At 59.3% G+C, this 19,016-nt stretch overlaps 1 protein-coding gene across 1 annotated transcript in view; it reads left to right on the top strand.

The window, feature by feature from the left end:
• LOC147123821 (apolipoprotein L6-like) overlaps positions 1-19,016 on the top strand; it is a 97,467-nt gene that overhangs the window by 71,251 nt on the left and 7,200 nt on the right. The window contains exon 6 of the mRNA XM_085976256.1: positions 18,453-18,480. Coding sequence (XP_085832382.1) covers positions 18,453-18,480 — 28 coding nt within the window. The remainder of the gene's footprint in view (positions 1-18,452; positions 18,481-19,016) is intronic.

The following is a 19,016-nucleotide window of genomic DNA, read 5'->3' as shown; positions in this document are numbered from 1 at the left end:
TGCCTTGGTCAGTTTGCCCATCCTCCCTGCAGTCCTTTTCCTCATCCATACAGGCAGCAAGTACCTCATATCTGTTGGACAAGGTTCAGGGCTGAGGCTCCTCCATCACTACATCCTTTGTCCCCATACCTGCCTGACTCGCAGTCACACCCTCCTGTCCCTGACCACTGACGAACTCTAAAGTACTATTTAACCTAAAGGGTGTGACTGCCTCCTGGGACAAAGTGTCCAGGTAACTCTCTCCCTCCCTGATGCATTGCAATGTCTGCAGCTCGGACTCCGGCTCAACAACTCTGAGCCAGTTCCTCGAGTTACAGACACTTAGTGCAGATGTGCTTGCTCGGGATTGTGATGCTCTCCACAGACTCCCACACGCTGCAGTTACAACACCACCTGCCCTGCCATCTCTAACCTTGTTTTCTTTATTAATTAATTAAAGCTTTTATTCAATTGATATTTTAGGTTTATTGTTCGATTATTTTATTTAGTTTCAGTTGTTAATTTATTAAGTACCAGCAAGTTACGGTTTCTCAGCTCTTAATTTAACACCCCTTCCTTAACAGAGAGAGCAAAAAAAGCTGTAATGCTCACCAACCAATCACCTACCTGCTCTCCTGTGACGTCACTCGATTTTCTTGTTGTTTTTGAGTCGGAGCCTCGCCGCTGTCGCTGCTTTAATTCAGCTCCGCTCTCGGGCCGCTCTTTATCCTCTCGCCGCTGTCGCTGCTTTAATTCAGGCCCGCTCTCGGGCCGCTCTTTATCCTCTCGCCGCTGTCACTGCTTTAATTCAGCTCCGCTCTCGGGCCGCTCTTTATCCTCTCGCCGCTGTCACTGCTTTAATTCAGGTCCGCTCTCAGGCCGCTCTTTATCCTCTCGCCGCTGTCACTGCTTTAATTCAGCTCCGCTCTCGGGCCGCTCTTTATCCTCTCGCCACTGTCGCTGCTTTAATTCAGCTCCGCTCTCGGGCCACTCTTTATCCTCTCGCCGCTGTCACTGCTTTAATTCAGGTCCGCTCTCGGGCCGCTCTTTATCCTCTCGCCACTGTCACTACTTTAATTCAGCTCCGCTCTCGGGCCGCTCTTTATCCTCTCGCCGCTGTCACTGCTTTAATTCAGCTCCGCTCTTGGGCCGCTCTTTATCCTCTCGCCACTGTCGCTGCTTTAATTCAGCTCCGCTCTCGGGCCGCTCTTTATCCTCTCGCCGCTGTCACTGCTTTAATTCAGGTCCGCTCTCGGGCCGCTCTTTATCCTCTCGCCGCTGCCGCTGCTTTAATTCAGGTCCGCTCTCGGCCCGCTCTTTATCCTCTCGCCGCTGTCGCTGCTTTAATTCAGCTCCGCTCTCGGGCCGCTCTTTATCCTCTCGCCGCTGCTTTAATTCAGCTCCACTCTCGGGCCGCTCTTTATCCTCTCGCCGCTGCTTTAATTCAGGACCACTCTCGGGCCGCTCTTTATCCTCTCGCTGCTGCCGCTGCTTTAATTCAGGTCCACTCTCGGGCCGCTCTTTATCCTCTCGCCGCTGCCACTGCTTTAATTCAGCTCCGCTCTCGGGCCGCTCTTTATCCTCTCACCGCTGTCACTGCTTTAATTCAGGTCCGCTCTCGGGCCACTCTTTATCCTCTCGCTGCTGCCGCTGCTTTAATTCAGGTCCGCTCTCGGGCCACTCTTTATCCTCTCACCGCTGTCACTGCTTTAATTCAGGTCCGCTCTCGGGCCGCTCTTTATCCTCTCGCCGCTGCCGCTGCTTTAATTCAGGTCCGCTCTCGGGCCGCACTTTATCCTCTCGCTGCTGCCGCTTCTTTAATTCAGCTCCGCTCTCGGGCCGCTCTTTATCCTCTCACCGCTGTCACTGCTTTAATTCAGGTCCGCTCTCGGGCCACTCTTTATCCTCTCACCGCTGTCACTGCTTTAATTCAGGTCCGCTCTCGGGCCGCTCTTTATCCTCTCGCCGCTGCCGCTGCTTTAATTCAGGTCCGCTCTCGGGCCGCACTTTATCCTCTCGCCGCTGCCGCTGCTTTAATTCAGCTCCGCTCTCGGGCCGCTCTTTATCCTCTCGCCGCTGCTTTAATTCAGCTCCACTCTCGGGCCACTCTTTATCCTCTCGCTGCTGTCACTGCTTTAATTCAGCTCCGCTCTCGGGCCACTCTTTATCCTCTCACCGCTGTCACTGCTTTAATTCAGGTCCACTCTCGGGCCGCTCTTTATCCTCTCGCCGCTGCCGCTGCTTTAATTCAGGTCCGCTCTCGGGCCGCTCTTTATCCTCTCGCCGCTGCCGCTGCTTTAATTCAGGTCCGCTCTCGGGCCGCACTTTATCCTCTCGCTGCTGCCGCTTCTTTAATTCAGCTCCGCTCTCGGGCCGCTCTTTATCCTCTCACCGCTGTCACTGCTTTAATTCAGGTCCGCTCTCGGGCCACTCTTTATCCTCTCACCGCTGTCACTGCTTTAATTCAGGTCCGCTCTCGGGCCGCTCTTTATCCTCTCGCCGCTGCCGCTGCTTTAATTCAGGTCCGCTCTCGGGCCGCACTTTATCCTCTCGCCGCTGCCGCTGCTTTAATTCAGCTCCGCTCTCGGGCCGCTCTTTATCCTCTCGCCGCTGCTTTAATTCAGCTCCACTCTCGGGCCGCTCTTTATCCTCTCGCCGCTGCCGCTGCTTTAATTCAGGTCCACTCTCGGGCCGCTCTTTATCCTCTCGCCGCTGCCGCTGCTTTAATTCAGGTCCGCTCTCGGGCCGCTCTTTATCCTCTCGCCGCTGCTTTAATTCAGCTCCACTCTCGGGCCGCTCTTTATCCTCCCGCCGCTGTCGCTGCTTTAATTCAGGTCCGCTCTCGGGCCGCTCTTTATCCTCTCGCCGCTGTCACTGCTTTAATTCAGGTCCGCTCTCGGGCCGCTCTTTATCCTCTCGCCGCTGCCGCTGCTTTAATTCAGGTCCGCTCTTGGGCCGCTCTTTATCCTCTCGCCGCTGCCGCTGCTTTAATTTAGGTCCGCTCTCGGGCCGCTCTTTATCCTCTCGCCGCTGCTTTAATTCAGGTCCGCTCTCGGGCCGCTCTTTATCCTCTCGCCGCTGCCGCTGCTTTAATTCAGGTCCGCTCTCAGGCCGCTCTTTATCCTCTCGCCGCTGCCGCTGCTTTAATTCAGGTCCACTCTCGGGCCGCTCTTTATCCTCTCTCCGCTGCCGCTGCTTTAATTCAGGTCCGCTCTCAGGCCGCTCTTTATCCTCTCGCCGCTCCCGCTGCTTTAATTCAGCTCCGCTCTCGGGCCGCTCTTTATCCTCTCGCCGCTGCTTTAATTCAGCTCCGCTCTCGGGCCGCTCTTTATCCTCTCACCGCTGCCGCTGCTTTAATTCGGCTCCGCTCTCGGGCCGCTCTTTATCCTCTTGCCGCTGCTTTAATTCAGGTCCGCTCTCGAGCCGCTCTTTATCCTCTCGCCGCTGCCGCTGCTTTAATTCAGCTCCGCTCTCGGGCCGCTCTTTATCCTCTCGCCGTTCCCGCTGCTTTAATTCAGGTCCGCTCTCGGGCCGCTCTTTATCCTCTCGCCGCTGTCACTGCTTTAATTCAGGTCCGCTCTCGGGCCGCTCTTTATCCTTTCGCCGCTGCCGCTGCTTTAATTCAGGTCCGCTCTCGGGCCGCTCTTTATCCTCTCGCCGCTGTCACTGCTTTAATTCAGGTCCACTCTCGGGTCGCTCTTTATCCTCTCGCCGCTGCCGCTGCTTTAATTCAGGTCCGCTTTCGGGCCGCTCTTTATCCTCCCGCCGCTGTCGCTGCTTTAATTCAGGTCCGCTCTCGGGCCGCTCTTTATCCTCCCGCCGCTGCCGCTGCTTTAATGTACTCTCTGCAGGTTGAGTGTCCCGAATCCAGCAACCTCGGGACCAAGGCCGAGCCGGTTTTCGTGTTTTTCCAGACTTCGGAACGTGTTTCTGATGTCCGAAGTCCAGAACTATCGCAACCTGGGCTCGGGTGTTTCCAGACTTCGAACATCAGAAACACGTTCCGAGTCCGGAAATACCTGGGCCCAAGTTGCGGTTTGACAGGGTGTCCGGATTCCAGAACATTTTACGGATTCCGGATGACCCTGCCACCAATCTGGATTCCGGAACATTCCAGATTCCATTAGTCCGGATTTTGGACACTCAACCTGTACCTCTATTTATTTATTTATTTATTCGTTTATGAGATGTGGGCGTTTCTGAGAAGGCCAGCATTTATTGCCCATCCCTAGTTGCCTTGAGAAGGTGGTGGTGAGCCGCCTTCTTGAACCGCTGCAGTCCGTGTGGTGAATGTGCTCCCACAGTGCTGTTAGGGAGGGAGTTCCAGGATTTTGACCCAGCGATGATGAAGGATCGGCCGATATACTTCTAAGTCAGGATGGTGTGTGACTTGGAGGGGAACTTGGAGGTGGTGGTGTTCCCATGCGCCTGCTGCCCTTGTCCTTCCAGGTGGTAGAGGTCGCGGGTTTGGGAGGTGCTGCTGAAGAAGCCTTGGCGAGTTGCTGCAGTGCATCTTGTAGATGGTACACACTGCAGCCACGGTACGCCGGTGGTGGAGGGAGTGAATTTTGAAGGTGGTGGATAGGGTGCCAATCAAGTGGGCTGCTTTGTCCTGGATGTTGCCGAGCTTCTTGAGTGTTGTTGGAGCTGCACTCATCCAGGCAAGTGGAGAGTATTCCATCACACTCCTGACTTGTGCCTTGTAGATGGTGGAAAGGCTTTGGGAAGTCAGGAGGTGAGACACTCGTCGCAGAATACCCAGCCTCTGACCTGCTCTTGTTGCTACAATATTTATGTGGCTGGTCCAGTTAAGTTTCTGGTCAATGGTGACCCCCCAGGATATTGTTGGTGGGGGATTCGGCGATGGTAATGCCGTTGAATGTCAAGGGGCGGTGGTTAGACTCTCGCTTGTTGGAGATAGTCATTGCCTGGCACTTGTGTTTCGCGAATGTTACCTGCCACTTATCAGCCCAAGCCTGAACGTCGTCCAGGTCTTTTTGCATGCGGGCATGGACTGCTTCATTATCTGAGGAATTGTGAATGGCACTGGACACTGCAGTCATCAGCAAACATCCCCATTCCTGACCTTATGTTGGAGGGAAGGTCATTGATGAAGCAGCTGAAGATGGTTGGGCCTACAACACTGCCCTCAGGAACTCCTGTAGCGATGTCCTGGGGCTGTGATGATTGACCTCCAACCACCACAACCATCTTCCTTTGTGCTAGGTATGACTCCAGCCAGTGGAGAGTTTTCCCCCCGATTCCCATTGACTTCAGTTTTACTAGGGCTCCTTGATGCCACACTCGGTCAAATGCTGCCTTGATGTCAAGGGCAGTCACTCTCACCTCACCTCTGGAATTCAGCTTCTTTGTCCTTGTTTGGACCAAGGCTGTAATGAGGTCGGGAGCTGAGTGGTCTTGGCGGAACCCAAACTGGGCATCAGAGAGCAGGTTATTGGTGAGTAAGTGCCGTTTGACAGCACTGTCGATGTATGAAGCCCAGGATCCCGTATGCTTTTTTAACCGCTTTCTCAACCTGCCCTGCTACCTTCAACGATTTGTGCACACATACCCCCAGGTCTCTCTGTTCATGTGCCCCTTCAGGAGATTGTACCCTTTAGTTTATATTTCCTCTCCTCATTCTTTCTACCAAAATGTATCACTTCACACTTTTCTACATTAAATTTCATCTGCCATGTGTCTGCCCATTTCATCAGCCTGTCTATGTCTTCCTGAAGTCTATCACTATCCTTCTCACTCTTCACTATACTTCCAAGTTTTGTGTCATCAGAAAATTGTGCCCTGTACACCCACGTCCAAGTCATTAATATATACCAAGAAAAGCAGTGGTCCTAGAACCGACCCCTGGGGAACACCACTGTATACCTCCCTCCAGTCTGAAAAACAACCGTTCACCACTACTCTCTGTTTCCTGTCACTTGGCCAATTCCGTATCCATGCTGCCGCTGTCCCTTTTATTCCATGGGCTTCAACTTTGCTGACAAGTCAATTATGTGGCACTTTGTTGAATGTCTTTTGGAAGTCCCTGTACACCACGTCAACCGCATTGCCCTCATCAACCTTCTCTGTTACCTCATCAAAGAACTCAATCAAATTACAGGAAACTCTCGTTTAAACGGCACCTAAATAGCTGGAATTCTCTATCAACCGGCAAAATTCTCACTCCGAAAACAACACCTCAATAACCGGCAATGTTGCCGACTCGCTGACCACTGACCGCTAGGAACCACCGACTCACTGACCCACTGACCGCTGGGAAACACCAAATTGCTGACCCACTGACCGCTGGGAACCACCGACTCGCTGACCCACTGACTGCTGGGAACCACCGACTCACTGACCACTGACCGCTGGGAACCACCGACTCACTGACCACTGACTGCTGGGAACCACCGACTCGTTGACCACTGACCGCTGGGAACCACCGACTCGTTGACCCACTGACCGCTGGGAACCACCGACTCGCTGACCACTGACCGCTGGGAACCACCGACTCGCTGACCCACTGACCACTGGGAACCACTGACTCGCTGACCACTGACCGCTGGGAACCACCGACTCACTGACCCACTGACCGCTGGGAACCACCGACTCACTGACCCACTGACCGCTGGGAACCACCGACTCGCTGACCCACTGACCGCTGGGAACCAATGACTCGTTGACCCACTGACTGCTGGGAATTACCGACTCGCTGACCACTGACTGCTGGGAACCACTGACTCACTGACCACTGACCGCTGGGAACCACCGACTCGCTGACCATTGACCGCTGGGAAACACCAAATTGCTGACCCACTGACTGCTGGGAACCACCGACTCCCTGACCCACTGACCGCTGGGAACCACCGTCTCGCTGACCACTGACCGCTGGGAACCACCGACTTACTGACCCACTGACCGCTGGGAACCACCGACTCACTGACCCACTGACCGCTGGGAAACACCAAATTGCTGACCCACTGACCGCTGGGAACCACCGACTCGCTGACCCACTGACCGCTGGGAACCACCGACTCGCTGACCACTGACCGCTGGGAACCACCGACTCGCTGACCACTGACCGCTGGGAACCACCGACTCGCTGACCCACTGACCACTGGGAACCACTGACTCGCTGACCACTGACCGCTGGGAACCGCCGACTCACTATCGACTGACTGCTGGGAACCACCAACTCACTGACCCACTGACCGCTGGGAACCACTGACTCGCTGACCCACTGACCGCTGGGAACCACCGACTCGCTGACCACTGACCGCTGGGAATCACTGACTCGTTGACCCACTGACTGCAGGGAATTACCGACTCGCTGACCACTGACTGCTGGGAACCACCGACTCACTGACCGCTGGGAACCACCGACTCGCTGACCACTGACCGCTGGGAACCACCGACTCGCTGACCACTGACCGCTGGGAACCACCGACCCGCTGACCACTGATCGCTGGGAACCACCGACTCGCTGACCACTGACCGCTGGGAACCACCGACTCGCTGACCCACTGACCGCTGGGAACCACCGACTCGCTGACCACTGACCGCTGGGAACCACCGACTCGCTGACCCACTGACCGCTGGGAACCACCGACTCGCTGACCCACTGACCACTGGGAACCACTGACTCGCTGACCACTGACCGCTGGGAACCACCGACTCGCTGACCACTGACCGCTGGGAACCACCGACTCGCTGACCCACTGACCACTGGGAACCACTGACTCGCTGACCACTGACCGCTGGGAACCGCCGACTCACTATCGACTGACTGCTGGGAACCACCAACTCACTGACCCACTGACCGCTGTGAACCACTGACTCGCTGACCCACTGACCGCTGGGATCCACCGACTCGCTGACCACTGACCGCTGGAAATCACTGACTCGTTGACCCACTAACTGCAGGGAATTACCGACTCGCTGACCACTGACTGCTGGGAACCACCGACTCGCTGACCCACTGACCGCTGGGAACCACCGACTCATTGACCCACTGACCGCTGGGAACCACCTACTCACTGACCCACTGACCGCTGGGAACCACCGACTCACTGACCACAGACCGCTGGGAACCACCGACTCGCTGACCCACTGACCGCTGGGAACCACCGACTCACTGACCCACTGACTGCTGGGAACCACCGACTCGCTGACCCACTGACCACTGGGAAACACTGACCCACTGACCGCTGGGAACCACCGACTCACTGACCCACAGACCACTGGGAAACACCGACTCACTGACCCACTGACCGCTGGGAACCACCGACTCGCTGACCCACTGACCGCTGGGAACCACCAACTGACTGACCCACTGACCGCTGGGAACTGCTGACCCACTGACCGCTGGGAACCACCGTCTGACTGACCCACTGACCGCTGGGAACCGCTGACCCACTGACCGCTGGGAACCACCGACTGACTGACCCACTGACCGCTGGGAACCACCGACTCACTGACCCACTCACCGCTGGGAATTAACGACTTGCTGACCCACTGAATGCTGGGAACCGCCGACTCGCTGACCACTGACCGCTGGGAACCACCGACTTGCTGACCCACCGACCGCTGGGAACCACCGACTCACTGACCGCTGGGAACCACCGACTCGCTGACCCACCGTCCGCTGGGAACCACCGACTCGCTGACCACTGACCGCTGGGAACCACCGACTCGCTGACCTACTGACTGCTGGGAACAACCGACTCGCTGACCACTGACCGCTGGGAACCACCGACTCGCTGACCCACTGAACACTGGGAACCATCGACTCGCTGACCCACTGACCGCTGGGAACCACCGACTCACTGACCCACTGACTGCTGGGAACCACCGACTCACTGACCAACTGACCGCTGCGAACCACCGACTCGCTGACCACTGACCGCTGGGAACCACCGACTCGCTGACCCGCTGACCACTGGCCACTGGGAACCACCGACTCGCTGACCCACTGACCGCTGGGATTTACCGACTCGCTGACCCACTGACCGCTGGGCATCGCTGGGCACCGCAGAGCCACTGACCGCTGGGAACCACTGACTCACTGACCCACTGACCGCTGGGAACCACCGACTCGCTGACCCACTGACCGCTGGGAACCACCGACTCGCTGACCGCTGGGAACCATCGACTCACTGACCCACTGACCGCTGGGAACCACCGTCTCGCTGACCACTGACCGCTGGGAACCACCGACTCACTGACCCACTGACCGCTGGGAACCATCGACTCACTGACCCACTGACCGCTGGGAACCACCGTCTCGCTGACCACTGACCGCTGGGAACCACCGACTTACTGACCCACTGACCGCTGGGAACCACCGACTCGCTGACCCACTGACCGCTGGGAACCACTGACCCACTGACCGCTGGGAAACACGGACTCGCTGACCACTGACCGCTGGGAACCACCGACTCGCTGACCACTGACTCGCTGACCACTGACCGCTGGGAACCACCGACTCACTATCGACTGACTGCTGGGAACCACCAACTCACTGACCCACTGACCGCTAGGAACCACTGACTCACTGACCCACTGACCGCTGGGAACCACCGACTCGCTGACCACTGACCGCTGGGAATCACTGACTCGTTGACCCACTGACTGCAGGGAATTACCGACTCGCTGACCACTGACTGCTGGGAACCACCGACTCGCTGACCCACTGACCGCTGGGAACCACCAACTCATTGACCCACTGACCGCTGGGAACCACCTACTCACTGACCCACTGACCGCTGGGAACCACCGACTCACTGACCACAGACCGCTGGGAACCACCGACTCGCTGACCCACTGACCACTGGGAACCACCGACTCACTGGCCCACTGACTGCTGGGAACCACCGACTCGCTGACCCACTGACCACTGGGAAACACTGACTCACTGACCCACAGACCGCTGGGAACCACCGACTCACTGACTCACAGACCACTGGGAAACACCGACTCACTGACCCACTGACTGCTGGGAACCACCGACTCGCTGACACACTGACCGCTGGGAACCACCGACCCGCTGACCACTGACCGCTGGGAACCACCGGCTCGCTGACCACTGACCGCTGGGAACCACCGACTCGCTGACCACTGACCGCTGGGAACCACCGACTCGCTGACCCACTGACCGCTGGGAACCACCGACTCGCTGACCCACTGACCACTGGGAACCACTGACTCGCTGACCACTGACCGCTGGGAACCACCGACTCGCTGACCACTGACCGCTGGGAACCACCGACTCGCTGACCCACTGACCACTGGGAACCACTGACTCGCTGACCACTGACCGCTGGGAACCGCCGACTCACTATCGACTGACTGCTGGGAACCACCAACTCACTGACCCACTGACCGCTGTGAACCACTGACTCGCTGACCCACTGACCGCTGGGAACCACCGACTCGCTGACCACTGACCGCTGGAAATCACTGACTCGTTGACCCACTGACTGCAGGGAATTACCGACTCGCTGACCACTGACTGCTGGGAACCACCGACTCGCTGACCCACTGACCGCTGGGAACCACCGACTCATTGACCCACTGACCGCTGGGAACCACCTACTCACTGACCCACTGACCGCTGGGAACCACCGACTCACTGACCACAGACCGCTGGGAACCACCGACTCGCTGACCCACTGACCGCTGGGAACCACCGACTCACTGACCCACTGACTGCTGGGAACCACCGACTCGCTGACCCACTGACCACTGGGAAACACTGACCCACTGACCGCTGGGAACCACCGACTCACTGACCCACAGACCACTGGGAAACACCGACTCACTGACCCACTGACCGCTGGGAACCACCGACTCGCTGACCCACTGACCGCTGGGAACCACCAACTGACTGACCCACTGACCGCTGGGAACTGCTGACCCACTGACCGCTGGGAACCACCGTCTGACTGACCCACTGACCGCTGGGAACCAGCGACTGACTGACCCACTGACCGCTGGGAACCGCTGACCCACTGACCGCTGGGAACCACCGACTGACTGACCCACTGACCGCTGGGAACCACCGACTCACTGACCCACTCACCGCTGGGAATTAACGACTTGCTGACCCACTGAATGCTGGGAACCGCCGACTCGCTGACCACTGACCGCTGGGAACCACCGACTTGCTCACCCACCGACCGCTGGGAACCACCGACTCGCTGACCACTGACCGCTGGGAACCACCGACTCGCTGACCCACCGTCCGCTGGGAACCACCGACTCGCTGACCACTGACCGCTGGGAACCACCGACTCGCTGACCCACTGACTGCTGGGAACAACCGACTCGCTGACCACTGACCGCTGGGAACCACCGACTCGCTGACCCACTGAACACTGGGAACCATCGACTCGCTGACCCACTGACCGCTGGGAACCACCGACTCACTGACCCACTGACTGCTGGGAACCACCGACTCACTGACCAACTGACCGCTGCGAACCACCGACTCGCTGACCACTGACCGCTGGGAACCACCGACTCGCTGACCCACTGACCACTGGCCACTGGGAACCACCGACTCGCTGACCCACTGACCGCTGGGATTTACCGACTCGCTGACCCACTGACCGCTGGGCATCGCTGGGCACCGCAGAGCCACTGACCGCTGGGAACCACTGACTCACTGACCCACTGACCGCTGGGAACCACCGACTCGCTGACCCACTGACCGCTGGGAACCACCGACTCGCTGACCGCTGGGAACCACCGACTCGTTGACCCACTGACCGCTGGGAACCACCGACTCGCTGACCACTGACCGCTGGGAACCACCGACTCGCTGACCCACTGACCACAGGGAACCACTGACTCGCTGACCACTGACCGCTGGGAACCACCGACTCACTGACCCACTGACCACTGGGAACCATCGACTCACTGACCCACTGACCGCTGGGAACCACCGTCTCGCTGACCACTGACCGCTGGGAACCACCGACTTACTGACCCACTGACCGCTGGGAACCACCGACTCGCTGACCCACTGACCGCTGGGAACCACTGACCCACTGACCGCTGGGAAACACGGACTCGCTGACCACTGACCGCTGGGAACCACCGACTCGCTGACCACTGACTCGCTGACCACTGACCGCTGGGAACCACCGACTCACTATCGACTGACTGCTGGGAACCACCAACTCACTGACCCACTGACCGCTGGGAACCACTGACTCACTGACCCACTGACCGCTGGGAACCACCGACTCGCTGACCACTGACCGCTGGGAATCACTGACTCGTTGACCCACTGACTGCAGGGAATTACCGACTCGCTGACCACTGACTGCTGGGAACCACCGACTCGCTGACCCACTGACCGCTGGGAACCACCGACTCATTGACCCACTGACCGCTGGGAACCACCTACTCACTGACCCACTGACCGCTGGGAACCACCGACTCACTGACCACAGACCGCTGGGAACCACCGACTCGCTGACCCACTGACCACTGGGAACCACCGACTCACTGGCCCACTGACTGCTGGGAACCACCGACTCGCTGACCCACTGACCACTGGGAAACACTGACTCACTGACCCACAGACCGCTGGGAACCACCGACTCACTGACCCACAGACCACTGGGAAACACCGACTCACTGACCCACTGACTGCTGGGAACCACCGACTCGCTGACACACTGACCGCTGGGAACCACCAACTGACTGACCCACTGACCGCTGGGAACCGCTGACCCACTGACCGCTGGGAACCACCTTCTGACTGACCCACTGACCGCTGGGAACCAGCGACTGACTGACCCACTGACCGCTGGGATCCGCTGACCCACTGACCGCTGGGAACCACCGACTGACTGACCCACTGACCGCTGGGAACCACCGACTCACTGACCCACTCACCACTGGGAATTAACGACTTGCTGACCCACTGAATGCTGGGAACCGCCGACTCGCTGACCACTGACCGCTGGGAACCACCGACTTGCTGACCCACCGACCGCTGGGAACCACCGACTCGCTGACCACTGACCGCTGGGAACCACCGACTCGCTGACCCACCGACCGCTGGGAACCACCGACTCGCTGACCACTGACCGCTGGGAACCACCGACTCGCTGACCCACTGACTGCTGGGAACAACCGACTCGCTGACCACTGACCGCTGGGAACCACCGACTCGCTGACCCACTGAACGCTGGGAACCATCGACTCGCTGACCCACTGACCGCTGGGAACCACCGACTCACTGACCCACTGACCGCTGGGAACCACCGACTCACTGACCAACTGACCGCTGCGAACCACCGACTCGCTGACCACTGACCGCTGGGAACCACCGACTCGCTGACCCACTGACCACTGGCCACTGGGAACCACCGACTCGCTGACCCACTGACCGCTGGGATTTACCGACTCGCTGACCCACTGACCGCTGGGCATCGCTGGGCATCGCAGAGCCACTGACCGCTGGGAACCACTGACCCACTGACCGCTGGGAACCACCGACTCGCTGACCCACTGACCGCTGGGAACCACCGACTCGCTGACCACTGACCGCTGGGAACCACCGACTCGTTGACCCACTGACCGCTGGGAACCACCGACTCGCTGACCACTGACCGCTGGGAACCACCGACTCACTGACCCACTGACCGCTGGGAACCACCGACTCGCTGACCGCTGGGAACCACCGACTCGCTGACCACTGACCGCTGGGAACCACCGACTCGCTGACCCACCGACCGCTGGGAACCACCGACTCGTTGACCACTGACCACTGGGAACCACCGACTCACTGACCCACTGACCGCTGGGAACCACCGACTCACTGACCAACTGACCGCTGCGAACCACCGACTCGCTGACCACTGACCGCTGGGAACCTCCGACTCGCTGACCCACTGACCACTGGCCACTGGGAACCACCGACTCGCTGACCCACTGACCGCTGGGATTTACCGACTCGCTGACCCACTGACCGCTGGGCATCGCTGGGCACCGCAGAGCCACTGACCGCTGGGAACCACTGACTCACTGACCCACTGACCGCTGGGAACCACCGACTCGCTGACCCACTGACCGCTGGGAACCACCGACTCGCTGACCACTGACCGCTGGGAACCACCGACTCGTTGACCCACTGACCGCTGGGAACCACCGACTCGCTGACCACTGACCGCTGGGAACCACCGACTCGCTGACCACTGACCGCTGGGAACCACCGACTCACTGACCCACTGACCGCTGGGAACCACCGAGTCACTGACCAACTGACCGCTGCGAACCACCGACTCGCTGACCACTGACCGCTGGGAACCACCGACTCGCTGACCCACTGACCACTGGCCACTGGGAACCACCGACTCGCTGACCCACTGACCGCTGGGATTTACCGACTCGCTGACCCACTGACCGCTGGGCATCGCTGGGCACCGCAGAGCCACTGACCGCTGGGAACCACTGACCCACTGACCGCTGGGAACCACCGACTCGCTGACCCACTGACCGCTGGGAACCACCGACTCGCTGACCACTGACCGCTGGGAACCACCGACTCGTTGACCCACTGACCGCTGGGAACCACCGACTCGCTGACCACTGACCGCTGGGAACCACCGACTCACTGACCCACTGACCGCTGGGAACCATCGACTCGCTGTCCCACTGACCGCTGGGAACCACCGACTCACTGACCCACTGACCGCTGGGAAACACCAAATTGCTGACCCACTGACCGCTGGGAACCACCGACTCGCTGACCCACTGACCGCTGGGAACCACCGACTCGCTGACCCACCGACCGCTGGGAACCACCGACTCGCTGACCACTGACCACTGGGAACCACCGACTCACTGACCCACTGACCGCTGGGAACCACCGACTCACTGACCAACTGACCGCTGCGAACCACCGACTCGCTGACCACTGACTGCTGGGAACCACCGACTCGCTGACCCACTGACCACTGGCCACTGGGAACCACCGACTCGCTGACCCACTGACCGCTGGGATTTACCGACTCGCTGACCCACTGACCGCTGGGCATCGCTGGGCACCGCAGAGCCACTGACCGCTGGGAACCACCGACTCGCTGACCCACTGACCGCTGGGATTTACCGACTCGCTGACCCACTGATCGCTGGGCACCGCAGAGCCACTGACCGCTGGGAACCACCGACTCGCTGACCCACTGGCCACTGGGAACCACCGACTCGCTGACCCACTGACCGCTGGGATTTACCGACTCGCTGACCCACTTACCGCTGGGCATCGCTGGGCACCGCAGAGCCACTGACCGCTGGGAACCACTGACTCACTGACCCACTGACCGCTGGGAACCACCGACTCGCTGACCCACTGACCGCTGGGAACCACCGACTCGCTGACCACTGACCGCTGGGAACCACCGACTCGTTGACCCACTGACCGCTGGGAACCACCGACTCGCTGACCACTGACCGCTGGGAACCACCGACTCGCTGACCCACTGACCCACTGACCGCTGGGAACCACCGACTCGCTGACCCACTGACCGCTGGGAACCACCAACTGACTGACCCACTGACCGCTGGGAACCGCTGACCCACTGACCGCTGGGAACCACCGTCTGACTGACCCACTGACCGCTGGGAACCAGCGACTGACTGACCCACTGACCGCTGGGAACCGCTGACCCACTGACCGCTGGGAACCACCGACTGACTGACCCACTGACCGCTGGGAACCACCGACTCACTGACCCACTCACCGCTGGGAATTAACGACTTGCTGACCCACTGAATGCTGGGAACCGCCGACTCGCTGACCACTGACCGCTGGGAACCACTGACTTGCTGACCCACCGACCGCTGGGAACCACCGACTCGCTGACCACTGACCGCTGGGAACCACCGACTCGCTGACCCACCGACCGCTGGGAACCACCGACTCGCTGACCACTGACCGCTGGGAACCACCGACTCGCTGACCCACTGACTGCTGGGAACAACCGACTCGCTGACCACTGACCGCTGGGAACCACCGACTCGCTGACCCACTGAACGCTGGGAACCATCGACTCGCTGACCCACTGACCGCTGGGAACCACCGACTCACTGACCCACTGACCACTGGGAACCACCGACTCACTGACCAACTGACCGCTGCGAACCACCGACTCGCTGACCGCTGGGAACCACCGACTCGCTGACCCACTGACCACTGGCCACTGGGAACCACCGACTCGCTGACCCACTGACCGCTGAGATTTACCGACTCGCTGACACACTGACCGCTGGGCATCGCTGGGCACCGCAGAGCCACTGACCGCTGGGAACCACTGACTCACTGACCCACTGACCGCTGGGAACCACCGACTCGCTGACCCACTGACCGCTGGGAACCACCGACTCGCTGACCACTGACCGCTGGGAACCACTGACTCGTTGACCCACTGACCGCTGGGAACCACCGACTCGCTGACCACTGACCGCTGGGAACCACCGACTCGCTGACCCACTGACCACTGGGAACCACTGACTCGCTGACCACTGACCGCTGGGAACCACCGACTCACTGACCCACTGACCGCTGGGAACCATCGACTCGCTGACCCACTGACCGCTGGGAACCACCGACTCACTGACCCACTGACCGCTGGGAAACACCAAATTGCTGACCCACTGACCGCTGGGAACCACCGACTCGGTGACCCACTGACCGCTGGGAACCACCGACTCGCTGACCACTGACCGCTGGGAACCACCGACTCGCTGACCACTGACCGCTGGGAACCACCGACTCGCTGACCCACCGACCGCTGGGAACCACCGACTCGCTGACCACTGACCACTGGGAACCACCGACTCGCTGACCCACTGACTGCTGGGAACCACCGACTCGCTGACCACTGACCGCTGGGAACCACCCACTCGCTGACCACTGACCGCTGGGAACCTCTGACTCGCTGACCACTGACCGCTGGGAACCACCGACTCGCTGACCCACTGACCACTCGGAACCACCGACTCACTGACCAACTGACCGCTGCGAACCACCGACTCGCTGACCACTGACCGCTGGGAACCACCGACTTACTGACCCACTGACTGCTGGGACCCACCAACTCGCTGACCCACTGACCGCTGGGAACCATCGACTCGCTGACCCACTGACCGCTGGGAACCACCGACTCACTGACCCACTGACCGCTGGGAAACACCAAATTGCTGACCCACTGACCGCTGGGAACCACCGACTCGCTGACCCACTGACCGCTGGGAACCACCGACTCGCTGACCACTGACCGCTGGGAACCACCGACTCGCTGACCACTGACCGCTGGGAACCACCAACTCGCTGACCCACTGACCGCTGGGAACCACCGACTCGCTGACCACTGACCGCTGGGAACCACCGACTCACTATCGACTGACCGCTGGGAACCACCAACTCACTGACCCACTGACCGCTGGGAACCACTGACTCGCTGACCCACTGACCGCTGGGAACCACCGACTCGCTGACCACTGACCGCTGGGAACCACCGACTCGTTGACCCACTGACTGCAGGGAATTGCCGACTCGCTGACCACTGACTGCTGGGAACCACCGACTCGCTGACCCACTGACCGCTGGGAACCACCGACTCGCTGACCACTGACCGCTGGGAACCACCGACTCGTTGACCCACTGACTGCAGGGAATTGCCGACTCGCTGACCACTGACTGCTGGGAACCACCGACTCGCTGACCCACTGACCGCTGGGAACCACCGACTCATTGACCCACTGACCGCTGGTAACCACCTACTCACTGACCCACTGACCGCTGGGAACCACCGACTCACTGACCACAGACCGCTGGGAACCACCGACTCGCTGACCCACTGACCGCTGGGAACCACCGACTCACTGACCCACTGACTGCTGGGAACCACCGACTCGCTGACCCACTGACCACTGGGAAACACTGACTCACTGACCGCTGGGAACCACCGACTCACTGATCGCCGGGCACCACTGACTGACCGCTGGGAACCACCAACTCACTGACCGCTGGGCACCAGTGACTGACCGATGGGAACCACCACTCACTGATCGCTGGGCACCACTGACTGACCGCTGGGAACCACCAACTCACTGACCACTGGGCACCGCTGGTCATTGAGATCTCCTTCATGAGGATGTGGGCCAGAAGGGTTGCATCTCGTGAGAGTGCCGTGCACAAACTACAGACGTGGTACCTGGTGGCGCAAAGTGCTAACTGTACTCCCGTATTTTCTCCCGGGTGGCTGGAAGAATTCACCGGGAGATTAACCTCCCATTCCTGGAGATTGCAGGACAATCTGGGAGGGTTGGCTGCTGGGCATCCCAAGGGCAAATCCAAAACACGTCGCTGGCCAACTGTGAGGGGAGGCCTCATCTCGGAGCTGTGTCATTAATATTATCATCAAAATAACTTCAATCTCTAATTTCTTCAACAGATGAAGAGGTTGGTGCAGTTGTGTTGTGGTAAGTATGGACATTTTCTGAATAAACTCTTAAGAACATGAGACCATCATTCCCAAAAAGCTGATAACTCGAAGCAGCCCGAGTGCAAGCATCTGACCCCGGAAGACAAATAGTTTCAGGAGCTTTGTCCCTTGGCCGGGCAGTAAACAAAGCTGCCTTCCCCTCTTTTGGAGGGATTAAACTTAATAAATGTAAGGCTTACAGGAAAATTCCACGCTTTGAAGAGCCAAAACCGATTGTAAATTTCTAGTGAAGTCTTCATCAGACTCCTCCAGAAAACTATGAAAAAAACCCACACACTGAGGATTGCACGGCTGTAATGGGTCCCGTCCGAACCAGCACGTACCTAAAGGTGACCACAACCATCACACTCCCACATCAAATCCCCCAGGGCTCAACTTCATAAAAACACTCATCTCCCCACCCTCACACACACTGTACCCCATCCAACTCCCCACCCTCACACACACTGTACCCCATCCAACTCCCCACCCTCACACACACTGTACCCCATCCAACTCCCCACCCTCACACAC

This window comes from Somniosus microcephalus, chromosome 2, assembly GCF_052327205.1.
Source record: "Somniosus microcephalus isolate GS21.2 chromosome 2, FLI_Smic_1.0, whole genome shotgun sequence".
Lineage (NCBI taxonomy): Eukaryota > Metazoa > Chordata > Chondrichthyes > Squaliformes > Somniosidae > Somniosus > Somniosus microcephalus.
The sequence above is the reverse complement of the archived record's forward strand: the minus strand, read 5'-3'. Positions and strand labels throughout refer to the sequence as shown.